Source organism: Dipodomys merriami, unplaced genomic scaffold, assembly GCF_024711535.1.
Source record: "Dipodomys merriami isolate MVZ:Mamm:240054 unplaced genomic scaffold, mDipMer1.0.p SCAF_2, whole genome shotgun sequence".
Classification (NCBI taxonomy): domain Eukaryota; kingdom Metazoa; phylum Chordata; class Mammalia; order Rodentia; family Heteromyidae; genus Dipodomys; species Dipodomys merriami.
In genome coordinates, this window is record NW_027203381.1 from 73,798,263 (window position 1) to 73,811,701 (window position 13,439).

Here is a 13,439-nt window from a genome sequence, read left to right on the forward strand (position 1 = left end):
ACCTGGACGCTATCTCTGAGCCATTTGTGCTCTAGGCCAGCACTCTACCACTTGAGCCACAGCACTACTTTTTCTGAGTAGTTTACTGAAGATAAACGTCTCATTGACTTTTCTATCCAGGCTGGCTTTGAACCATGATCCTTACATCTCAGCCTCCTCAGTAGCTAGGATTACAGGCATTAGCTACCAGCCACCAGCTAGAAATCTTTAAATGTCTATATGTAAAAAAGCCAGAAGAATAAAAAGGAAACCTGGGAAGATGTTTGATTTCAATACATGAGGTGGTTTATGTCTTTAATATATGAGGTCATATAAGACTGGGTATGTAGCTCAGAGGTAGAGTATTGCCAAGCATATGCAAGACCTTAGGTTAGATCACCAACACTGGAGGAAAAAAAGTCATATAAATATACTACTTAACCCAGTAGCTGAATGGGCTGAGGAAATTAACAAGAGAATTTGTAGGAGAGGAAAGAATATTGATTTGTTTACAACAATGATTTAATATCTCTACCAGGAAAGTAAGGGTAAAGCAAGATACCACTTTGGGTTTTTTTCTTCTCAAATCATTGAAAATGAAAAACCAATTGTTGAGAGGAAATAAGGTCTGTGGGCTCTTGTGTTTGGCTGGTAGCAGTGTAACCAGATGGAAACCCTTTGTCAATATGTCTCAAGAAACTTAAAATGCTTTTTTTTCTTTTACATATTGATTTTACTTATGGAAAGATAGACTAAGAAAATAATTTTAATTTTGAACAAAAGGGTAAAGAATAAGATTTTGGTGTCTTAATATTTCCAAAATACTTGAAATCTGATAATAGGAGAACAGTAACTTGTTATATTCACTCTGAAATACTGAGGAGATATCAAAAGTTTTTATGGCTGGGAATGTGGCTTAGTGGTAGAGTGTTTACCTTGCATGCATGAAGCCCTGGATTCGATTCCTCCTCAGTACTACATAAGCAGAAAAAGCTGGAAGTGGCCCTGTGGCTCAAGTGGGAGAGTGCTAGCCTTGAGCAAAAGAAGCTCAGGGACATGCCAAGGCACTTAGTTCAAGCCCTAGGACTGGCAAAAAAAAGAGGTTTTTATGAAGCTTCTATAATATTATGCAAATTTACTTTGCCAAGTACTAGAGTTAAAGAGATGAGTATAACTTGGCCTCAATCCTTAAGGATCTTTTTATCTTTGGGGGAGGGGGTTGGTTGTGGGGCTTGAACTCTGGGCCTGGGCGCTGTCCCTCAGCTCTTCAGCTCAAGGCCAGCACTCTACCATTAGAGCCACAGCACCACTTTCTGGCTTTTTCTGCTTATGTGGCTCTGAGGAATTGAACCCAGGGCCTCATACATGCAAGGCAAGCACTCTACCATTGAGCCACCTTCCCAACCCCTCATTAAGGATCTTAAACAGAGTAAATCAAACCCATGAACAAGCAAGTAATAATGTGCTTAAAGTGCTCTGTAAGAAAATGTGCAGGACACAGTGGAGGCCTGGTGGATGCTATTCTTAGTTCTATCTGTGTGGCGTCAGAAAATGTAACTAGAATGGTGCTCAGTCTTGAATAATTCACCAGACCAATGGGAAAGGCCAGATAGAGGGAGAGGATGGATAAGATATTCCAGATAGAACAAGCTGTATAAGCAAAGGCTTGTATTATTTGTATTGTCTACCATATAAGTTTTTTAATATATCATCAATGATTGTCTCCTTACAGAAAAACCCTACTTATGGTCGTCCAGTGATTTTTTTTTAGTACTCTAGTAGGTTTATACATAATAATACACACAATTAGCAATTCATAAAATTCCCAATTAGGCTTGTCATTATGGAATCCCAAAATAATCTCAAAAGGATAAGAAGAGACTCCACACATAGTTATGGGGATGGGAGGATTTCCCATTCCCTTTCCTTTTCATCTAGAGCTCCAAGTGCTGCCTGTTCGCATTGGTAACTAGATTTGCCTGAGCCCAAGAGATTTTAAAGGAGATATAGTACTGCCTCAGAGTAAAGGGCCAGGGCATACAAAAGAGAATAGAATTGTTTTAGGCCAAGTGGATAGCTGCTTTTTTACTGTATATGAGCCAGGAGCAGTAGCTCAAGTCTGTAATACCAGTTATGTGGATAGCAAAAATAAGATTGTAGTTCCAGTCTAGCCTAGGCAAAATGTTAGCAAGACTGCATCTCAAATATCAAGCTAGATATGGTGCTTTGCATCTATAATCCTTGCTATGTGGAAGGCAAAGGTAAAAGAGTTTTAGATTGAGGATGGCCCAGGCAAAAACAAGACCGTATTTGAAAAATAACTAAAGTAAAAATTTCCAGTCACATGGCTTGAGTGCTAGAGTACCTTCCTAGCAAGCATGATACCCTGAGTTCAAACCCTACTCCCACCAATTAAGTGAATAAATAAATAAAATCACTGAATGGGAGAACTGCAATGTCTGACTAAGGAATCATGAGATGGTGAGTTCTCTCACTGAGTGTTCAAGTACAACCTAATGATGTTACAGAAGGGACCTCAGCATGATCTGTTAAGATTCTGTAATTCTAAAGTAGACTGAATAGATCAAGTCATCCAAAAGGAGGGGATTCATTCATGTGAAATTACCCAAGCCCAGTCGTTCTCAAAATTAGGCCCCAGTCCAGTAGCCTCCCATTAGAAGTACAGAATCTTGAACCTCATAACAGACTTGCCTAAAAGAGAACTCCGCATTCTAAAGTCAGAACTCAAGATTCTGTCTTGCTTTAGCAAGACCTCAAGTCTCATGCTAAATTTAAGAGCATCACTACACTTGATCATCTTCACTTTATTTAACAAAGTGGATATTACTGATATGGTATAAGACAGTATCTCTGTCTCTCTCTTTCGTATAAGACAGTATCTCTGTCTCTCTCTTACTTGTCAGTACTGGTCTTGTGCTTGCTGGGCTTTCTTGCTCAGCTCACACTCTACCAATGCCTTCAGTCTGGCTTTTTGCTGGTTATTTTGGAGATGAAATCTCAAGAACCTTACAGGTGTAAGCCACTTGTGCCTGGCTAACAACAACATTTTAAATATCTCTGTTCCTGAATATTCTCAGTCTTACACTTATCATAATGGATTCTAACATGTTTTTTCTATAACTAAAGTTCTTTTATTTTCTACAGGTGTGGGGAAATCTTCACTAGTTCACCTTCTGTGTCAAAATCAAGTACTAGGAAATCCCTCATGGACTGTGGGATGCTCAGTGGATGTCAGAGTATGTGCCTCTTCTATTGCAATTTTTTATCATACTAAGGATAAGTCAAACTACCTGATCAAATTACAGCATTATAGTCACAATTAACTAATTATACTAACTGGGAGTCCATGGTCAAATTACTATATTGTAGTCAAGATTAAGTAATAATGATGACTGGGACTTATTAAGCCCCTCCTATGTTCTGGGTACATATTTTACATATCTTTGTTGATTTAATCTTTTTTGAACTGTGATATATAAGTGCAGAAACTAAGTCAGAAAGAAAAATAAAGTAACATGATCAAGATCACTTAGCTCCTAAAAGCTAAGCCAGTACTTGGACAGTTTAATGGATTCCACAGACTGTATATTGGAGTTCAGTTGACCTGTTTAAATAATTCTGTCTAAACCTGTGACACAAAGACTGCCAGCTTTTGACTAGAAATATGTTCCTAAGCCAGGCTTCTGGAGTCTCATGTCTAGGTCATCTGTCCCATGTCACATTTTGGAATCAAGTGCAGTTTCTACCGGATTGAGCATCTTCCCAAGTGTTACTGGTATTTGCAAATCCTAGCTATTTCTGGGCAAGTCTGTCATCTCTTGGCACACCTTTGATCTTCCAAGTAAGAAGAAATAGAGAAGGAATGGAAGGTGGCTTGATTGACAGTTATTTTCTTTCTAGTTTTTGAAGCTGTTATTGCATAGGTTCTGACTTATATTGCTGTTGATTAAAAATCTTCTGCCTGATTATTTACTGTGATATATTTTTTTCCTCTCCAGCTGCTTTTAAAACATTTTTTGTTTTGTTTTGTTTTAACCTAGGACATCTTACAGTTATGCTAACCTGCATTTAGATACAGCATAGTTTTCATTCACCATCATATTCAGAAGTTGTGGTACTTCTCATGTCTCCATTTTTCAAAATGTTTAGCAATGATCTATCTCCCTCATTCCTTTCTTCTCTTCCTTTGGTCTTTCTTTTATGTCTGCCTTTCATATCTTTCAATTGTACTCCGGTACATTCTATTCCTTACTTTTCCCTGCTGTGTTCTAGACAATATACTCAAGTCTGCTAGTTAACTAAGATTCTTGACTAAGAGTAGAATGTGATTTTTAATATATCCACTCAGTTTTTCATTTCAAGTCACATTTTAATTCCTAGATATTCTATTGGTTATTTTCCAAATGTCAAAAAATTTCAAAATTTGGGCTGGGAAGGTGGCTCAGTGGTAGAGTGCTTGCCTTGCATGCATGAGGCCCTGGGTTCGATTCCTCAGCACCACATAAGCAAAAAGAAAAAAGCCGGAAGTGGCGCTGTGGCTCAAGTGGTAGAGCAGCACTAGCCTTGAGCTGAAGAGCTGAGGGACAGTGCCCAAGCCCAGAGTTCAGGCCCCACGACCGGACCCCCCAAAAAAAAATCTCAAAATTTCAAAATTTCCTCCTCTTTTATTGTGGATGCTCCTTTTTTATTTAAATTCTTTTTAACGTACTTATTTTACAGTTTCTTTTGGATTGCACTATTCTTTATGGGGGTAAAGGCAGAAATTCTACTTGTCATATTTATTGTTCCACCTTAGGGAACTGTATCTTGTATGGTTTGTAAGTCCCTTCAAAATTTGTTTCTTCTCCCAGTGGAAGGCCTGTGTGCTGTGTTGTGAAAGTATCCCTGTACCTTTTAGTTCTGTTGTTCAAGGACTCTAGCAAAGTCAAGGGTCCTTGTAATTTCTTAGCTCAGTTTCCATGCCATCTAAATAATTTAAATTTCCCCAGCATCTTAATTGTAGCACAAGCTTGTGGTTTCTTTCTCTTGTGCATTTTTTATCTGCTCTCTACCACCCTACCTGAAGTCTCTGACAGAAGGGTTTTCTGCTACCCTAGTAGGTGTAATTTTGACCACGTGCGCGCGCGCGCGTGCGTGCGTGCGTGCGTGCGTGCGTGCGTGCGTGCGTGCGTGTGTTCCTGTAACTTGAATTCAAGGACACTGTCCTTGAGTTTTGTGCTCAAAGCCAGTGCTCTGCCACTTTGAGTCATTGAGTCACAATGCCATTTCAGGCTTTTTGGTGGTTAATCAGAGATATGAGTTTCATGAACTCGCCTGCACTGGCTGGCTTTGAATCACGATCCTCAGACCTCAACCTCCTAAGTAGATAGAGTTATAGGCATGAGCTACTGTTCCTGGCTTGTCTTTTTTTTAAACCTGTTCCAGGGCTTGAACTCAAGCCCTCTCAGCTTTCTTGTACATAGCTGGTACTCTACCATTTGAACCACACTTGAGTTCAGCTTTTTGCCTGTTATTTTTGGAGGAGTAATGAGGAATTTTTTTAAGGAATTTTTTTTTAATCAAGGTTGACTTCAAACTACAATCCTCCAGATTTCATCCTCCTGAGTAGCTGTGTCTTTCGCTGACTAGGAAGCTCATCAAAGGTCCAGATTTCAAGATGGGTACTGGAGATCAAACATTGTGCATGATGAGCAAGGATTGTACCACTAAACTACATCCCCAGCCAAGCTGTAGGAATTCTATAGGTACATTTTATTAGCTTTAAGAAGTTCCCTTCAAGGACTAAAGGTATAGCTCAGTGGTAGAGCCCCTGCCTAGCAATCTTAGGCTGAGTTCAAACCCCAGAACTGTTCCCAAACTAAAAAAACAAAACAAAACAAAACAAAACACTTTCCTTCTTTTGAATAAGAGCTTGTGTAAGTGAGAGCTTTTATTACTATGTTTCATAACAGTCATAATTTTTCTGTTTTATTCTGTTATTGTGGTAGTTAAATAAATGTTAGTTAAATAAATCCAGGTTGATGCATTGTTATTTTTGTATATCACTAGACTGAGTTTGCTAATATTTTTTTCATGAGAATGGTTGATGCGTTACTTTCTCTTTTTCTAATCTCCTTGTGGGGTAATGCTATGGGGTTTGCTCTAGCCTTGTACAATGAGTTGGCAAGTAGTATGTATTCTCTTGAAGAGTTTATATGAGATTGGTATTATTCCTTAAATATTTCAATTACAGGAGCAACTAGACCTATGGTTTTCTGGTAGAAAGTTTTTAAGTGACATTGAAAATAAATGAAAATTATTTCATCTTACATCAGTTTTGGTGATTTATGTTTATAAAAAGTTGTCTATTTCAAGTAAATTATCAGAAATTGTTTTCTGTCATATTGCCTTATTTAATAAGAATTGAACAATTAAATTATTACTACAAATGTTATACAGATTTCTTTTGTATTCTTCATTTCTGGCATGGGTAATTTGTGGGGATTTTTTTGTGATTTAAGGATCAAACCCAGATCTTTTTTTAAAATATATAGTTTGTATTGTAAAGATACTGTACAGAGGGGTTACAGTTACATGAGTAAGGTAATGAGTACATTTCCTATCAAGCATTGTTACCCCCTCCTTTGTTTTTCCCCTACCATCCCTTCCCTCTCAAACTCCTCCCTCCCCACCACAAGTTGTAAAATTCATTTTCAATATAGTGTTTTGTACATCTCATTGTTACAATGGTTCAACCTGTATCCTTATTTCAGCATTTTATTTCCCTTCCTCTCTCCAAATTAGAAAAATGTATATATAAGATGCAGGGCACTGAATCAAATACAGTGACAACCGGGGCTTATACTATGGGGGAAGAACATACAAAAGAAACAAAAAAAATCACATAGTACATTAAAAACAACAGTGACAAAAAAAACCTCTTGTGTCCCTACCTTGGGGTTCATTTTACTTCGCATCATCTTAGATGGTCATGTATACATAGCTTTTGACCTTTTCTGCTTGTCCGGTAACATTATCCTAGACTAGACTAGTTATTGCAAATAAGGAAAACCATGGGACCTATGTTTCATTGGGTCTGGCTTACTTCACTTAATATAATTTTTTCCAAATCTTTCCATTTCCTAACAAATGGGGCGGTGTCATTTTTCCTGAGGGAAGCATAGAATTCTATTGTATATATACCACTCATCTACTGAGGGGCATCTGGGTTGGTTCCATATCTTAGCTATGATTAATAATGCTGCAATAAGCATAGTTGTGTTGGTAGCTTTAGCCTTGTTTTTGATTATTTGGGTAAATGCCCAAAAGTGGTATTGCTGGGTCATAGGGGAGCTCTATGTGGAGTCTTTTGAGGAACCTCCATACTGTTTTCCAAAGTGGTTGAACAAATTTACATCTCCACCAGCAGAAGGGTTCCCGTCTGGCCACATCCCCTCCAGCATCTGTTGTTATTAGATTTCTTGATTATAGCCATTCTGACTGGGGTGAGGTGGAATCTCAATGTTGTTTTGTTTTCCATTTCTTTTATGGCTAGAGAAGTTGAGCATTTCTTCATGTGTCTATTGGCCATTCTTATTTCCTCTTCAGAGAAGTTTCTTTAAGTCTTTAGCCCACTTATTGATTGGGTGGTTGTTTCTTTGAGGATTTGTTGTGGGAGAAGTTAATTTTTTGAGTTCTAATTATATTTTAGAAATGAGACCCTTGTCTGTTATATGGCTAGTGAAGCTCTTCTCCCAATCCATGGGCTTTCAATTGATCTTGCTAGCCATGTCCTTTACCATGCAGAAACTGCAGTTTCTTGATTTGTTGTTTCTGGATCTTTATTAAGAAAATTTCAGCCTGTGCCAAGGAGCCCTAGAGTTTCTCCTACTCCTTCTGTAATGTTTTCAGAGTGTCTGCTTTGATTTTGAGGTCTTTGATCCATTTGGAGTTGATTCTGGTACAGGGTGATATATAAGGATCTAGCTTTCATTTTCTACAGGTGAATAACCAATTTTGCCAGCACCATTTACTGAAGAGGCTGTCTTTCTTCCATTCTACTTTTTTAGCTCCCTTAGTGAAGATTAGGTGGCTATAGGTCTGTGTTCATTTCTGTGTCTTCAGTCTTATTCCATTGGTCCTCAAGTCTGTTCTTGTGCCAGTACCATGCTATTTTTGATTACTATGGCTTTGTAGTAGTTTGAAATTTGGTATTGATATTCCTCCAGCACCCTTCTTTCTGCTAAAGATTGTTTTTGCTATTCAGAGTCTTTTATTCCATATGAATTTATGGATTGCTTCTTCTATTTCATTGAAGAATGAGGTTGGGATATTGATAGGTATTGCATTGAATTTAGATAGCCTTTGGAAGTATTACCATTTTCATGATGTTAATCCTCCCAATCCAGGATTGTGGGAGGTTTTTTCCACGTCCTTATTTCTGCTTTAATTTCCTTTTTCAGGTTTTTAAAGTTTTCATTATAGAGGTCCTTCACTTCTTTAGTTAACTCCTAAGTACTTTATTTTTTGTAGGGCTATTACAAAAGGATTGCTTTCCTGATTTCAGCCGTGCTCTTGTTATTGGCATACAGAAAAGCCATTGATTTTTGAGGGTTAATTTTATACTTTGCTACTTTGCCAAAGTTTCAGATCAGCTCAAGTAACTTGGAAGTAGAGTCCATGGGGTTCTTTAAATACAAGACCATATCATCTGCAAAAAGGGAGAGTTTTACTTCAGCTTTCCCTATTTGGCTCCCCCTTATGTTTGTATCTATCTTATTGCTCTAACTAGGCATTCTAATACTAACTACTAACTTGAAGAGAAGTGGAGAAAGTGGACATCTTTGTCTCATTCCTGAATTTAGAGGAAATAGCTTTAGCTTTTCATTATTAAGTATAAGGCTGGTATAAAACCCAAGTCTTTATACATGCTAGATACATGGTCACTAAACTACATCCAAGCCCTTGGCTTTCTTGATCAGTCTTGTCAGAGGTTTATCAAAGACCAGTTTCTGGCTTTGTTGACTCTGCACATTATATGTTTATTTTGAATTTTCACTCATTTCTCCTCTTTCAAATATCCTCTCTTTGGGTTTAGTTTGTTACCTTTTTTTTTTTTTTAACATCTTGAAATGAGTAGTTGCTTCATTGATTTGTTTCAAGGCTTACTTTCAGAGAGCTGAGGTCCTAAGCTTTCTATCTAATTACAGTATTAGTTGTTCCCTGAAATTTTGTTCATTGTCATTCAGTTCAAAACGCTGTCTAATTTCCATTGTGATTTCTTCAGTAACTCATTTGTCATTTGCTCCTTTGTTTCTAAACATTTGACAATGTTATTATCTTTTAATCACTGATTTCCAGCTTAGTTTCACTGTGCTTAGGGAGTAGACATTATATGATCTCCTCCTTCAATATTAGTTGAGAGCCTGTGGCCAGTGGCTCACACCTATTATTCTATCTACTCAGGAGGTAGAGAATGGGAGGATAACATGCTCAAGCCATATGGGTGCGGTAACACGTTTGTCATCCTGCTGTGTTAGTATTTATAAACAGGAGAGGAAAATCAAGGGTCTTATCTGAAAAATTACCAGAGCCCAAAAAACTGGAAGTATGGCTCACATGGTAGACATCATACCTAGTAAGTTCTCAGGCCTGAGTTCAAACAGCAGTACTAATATCCTGTTTTATAGCCAGTTTAGGGAAATATTTTATGTCCATTTAAAAAATGCTCAAAATGTATCAATTAGGTCAACCTTGTTAAATATTTTGTTCAATTCTTCTCTTTCTGTACTGAGGTAGAGATAGAGAAAAAGGTTTGTTTTGTTCTCTGTTGTATGCTGATGTCTACCTGTGTCATTAGTTACTATAGAATGAATGTTATCTTTTACTATAGGTATAAATTTGTCTTTTTTCATTTTCTGTTTTTCATTTATGCATTTTGAAGTTATATTGTTAGGTATATGCTAATTTAAAATTGTTTAAATTTCTTGAAGGATTTAGTATTTTATCATTGAAATCTATACCTCTATATACCCCAGTAGTACCTTCTACCTTGATGCTTATTTTCTCTGATACTGAAATCGTTAAACTAACCTAGTTTTAATTTGTGTTTATATGGTGTCTTATTTCCATCCTTTTCACTTTTATATTTCCTTGCCCTTGTGTCTCTTTGAAGTAGAATATATAGGAAAATATTTTGATGGCAAGGCCAATAGTTTCAGTTTTTAAATTTTGTCCTTGGACCATGTTCCCGGATATTCGGATTCAGAATTATGCATGTTACCCAAGAATCTACATTTAAGAAGCATGTTGAATGATGTTATTAAAAGCAAGTCATACTTGGAGGAATGTTTGGTGAGATAAGGAATCAGTTTTCCAGGTAGATATAGAAGTGATCAGTGACAGATCCTAAAGCAGAGATACAAGACTAAGGTCACATGCTCATGGGAAGCTACTATATTAGGGATGAAATGGGAGTATAGCTATGGTCCAGAACCTCTAAAGAACAGAAGTTTCTTTTTTATAAGGTTAGAAAAGCAATGTGCTGGAAGTTCATTTAGGAAGTAAGCAAGGCATTCCCTATTTCTTCACACCAAAACAATTGGAGAATTGAAGACTGAATAGCATCTTCTGGATATAAGAAAACATGTCTTCATGGTAAGGGCAGATATTAGTTAATACAGTGAGGAGGAGGAGAAGATGTAGTATAACTTTGTAACCATGTAGTAAGCTTCCAAGAGAAAATAGAAATATTTGGAGGAAGGAAACAGCTGAGGGTTGAATGATAGTAGAATAAGCAGTAAACAGTTTGGGGACAAGAATATGAGATCACTTAAGGATTCATCATGTATGATAAATGGAGTTAACATATATGGAAGATGTCTTGAGTATAACTGGTAGCAAACTTTCCCTAAAAGAATCAGCAGTCAGTGGTGCTGTGGCTCAGGTGGTAGAGCACTAGCCTTGAGCTGAAAAGCTCAGGGACAGCGCCCAGGCCCAGAGTTCAAGCCCCATGACTGACCAAAAAAAAAAAAAAAAAAAAGAATCAGCAGTCTCCTGTATTCAGGAATGAAAACTTGATTGTTTCTGCAGTTAATGCTTTTGTGTTGTAAGTCTCAGAGAAAAGGCCATTGTAAAATGAGTTCATTCTCAAGAGACTGACCAAGTTTTAGAATTAAAGCAATAATTCCCTATATAGATAGCAAAGTTTCAGTTCTCTTGCAGTTAGCTTATGCTATATAACTATATATAACTCTTACACTATATGATATATAATATACATTACAATATATATGACATAATATGTAAGTATATAATCACATATACACACTATAGTGTGTTGTGTGTGTGATTATACATTTTTTTGACTCAGTACATAGTTCTAGGAGCTCTGGATAACATAAAATTGCTCAAGAGGAAACTCAAATAAAAGCTACAGTAGACAAAGACAATGTCATGTAATAAAGTGACTGCATTTCCTGGAGTGAGATGGTACTGTTTGACTTCATTTAAGCCAGTTTGACCAGGATTGCATTGTAGAAGAATGCTTTGATTATTGTTAATTGTTTATATCTGTCTTCCATCTTTCAGACTACTTTTCTTGAGTGATAACCAAAAAAAGGTGTTTTTAAACTGTTATTTTGTCAGGCACTGGTGGCTTATACCTATAATCCTAGCTAGTCAGGAGGCTGAGATTTTAGGATTGTGGTTCAAAGCCAACCCTGGGCAAGGAAGTCCGTGAGACTCAAATGGAACCTTGGCTCAAAGTGGTACAGCATTGGCTGTGAGTGCAAAAGCTCAGGGATAGCACCCAGGCTCTTGAGTTCAAGCCTCAGGACTGGTATGCACACACACACACACACACACACACACAATTAAGGGAAGTTGTCATAGATACGTAAATTATTTTGAGTATTGTTATAATAAAATGAAGTTCTCCACTCTAGAAAAAATGATTTGAGCTTATAAGGCTTTACTTAACTACCTTGGAAGAACACTGTCTTCTGTAACAGCTTCTGTATTACAATTACAGCTTCTGTGTTACTGCAACCCGTGAGAAGGGATCTTCAGGATTAGCATAGACCAAGAATACCCACTCCTCAGAACTCTTAGCTTATTTTAGATCTGTTAAGAACCAACTAAAAATACAGATTATAAAGGTGCTAGTGTAATTGTTCAACTTTAAGTACTAAAGCTAATGAGTTTAAAGCATTTCCTCAGAATTACTGGAATTTTGGATTCAGTATTCTCTGCAGAGGAATTTATAACTGAATTGAAGGTAATAGGAAGAATTATTTTGTGGTAGTCTTCATCCATTCCCATCTTATATCAAGTCTAATGAACTATATAAATGCATTGCTACTCATAATTATGAAAAGACTTTCAGAACTTAATCTTCGCACAGATTATAAATAAGGAAATTGATTTGTCATTTCCAGCTTACTTTAATCAGTTTAACTCTAATTTACATGTTTTACACAATCAATATTTATTGATTTCCTCTTTGGACAGCATAACAATGTGAGAGCACTAGAGAAAAATAAAAAGGCCCAGTTTTTGTCTTCATTGAAAATGTAAGGTGTCTTTAATAGGTGGGACAAGGTTCCTTATAAACTTTAAATGATAATAATAGTGATAACCAACATTTTTATTGCTTTTGGGAGGGGGGGGCTGGGCACCCATCTATGTACTCGTTCATTTAATAGTTCTATAACAACCTATTGGTGACCCTATTTGGTGCATGAAGCAGTTGAGGCACAGAGATGTTATATGGCTTGTTCAAGGTCAGGTTGCTAGGAAGTGATAAAGTCTGGATTCAAACCTGACCATTACTGTGCACTGCCTCTTAACTCCTGAACAGTATAAAGAAATATTCTGACAAGTGCCAGTTGCTTATGACTGTAATTGTAACTACTTGAAGACTGTAGTTTGAGACCAGCCTAGGCAAAAACTTTGCAAGACCCTATCTTAGTCAATAGCTGGGATGAGGGACATGTCTGTCTTCACAACTGCACAAGAGACTAAGATCCAGAGGATCTTGGTTCCAGGTTTTAGACAGGGAAAAAATGTTCATGGGTCTCCCTTTCAACAGAAAAGAAGCTGGGTGTGGTGGCACATAACTGTTGTCTTAGCTACAGTGGGAAACATATATAAAAGGATTGTATTTCAGTCCCACCAGAGCAAAAAGTGAATAACTGGAACCAAAGGAACTAGAGACATACGTCTCTAGATAAGCAGTAGAATGCTTATCTAGAAAACTCAAAGCCCTGAATTCAAAGGTATCAACAAAGGAGAGACAAAGAGATAGAGAGAGGAAGAGAGAGAAAAAGGGTTGAGAAAGAAATTAGTATTCTGATACTGTATAATACAGTAACTAATAGCCTATGTGACAATTGAAATTGAAAGCAACTAAAGTGAAAATTTTAATTCCTTGTTTGAATGAGCCACATTTCAATGGCTCA

The 13,439-nt window shown here is 37.1% G+C and overlaps 1 protein-coding gene across 1 annotated transcript in view; it reads left to right on the forward strand.

Annotated features, from left to right (window-relative positions):
* The window catches only part of Rabl3 (RAB, member of RAS oncogene family like 3), a 45,188-nt gene that overhangs the window by 4,570 nt on the left and 27,179 nt on the right, over window positions 1-13,439 (forward strand). The window contains exon 2 of the mRNA XM_070030130.1: window positions 3,145-3,236. Coding sequence (XP_069886231.1) covers window positions 3,145-3,236 — 92 coding nt within the window. The remainder of the gene's footprint in view (window positions 1-3,144; window positions 3,237-13,439) is intronic.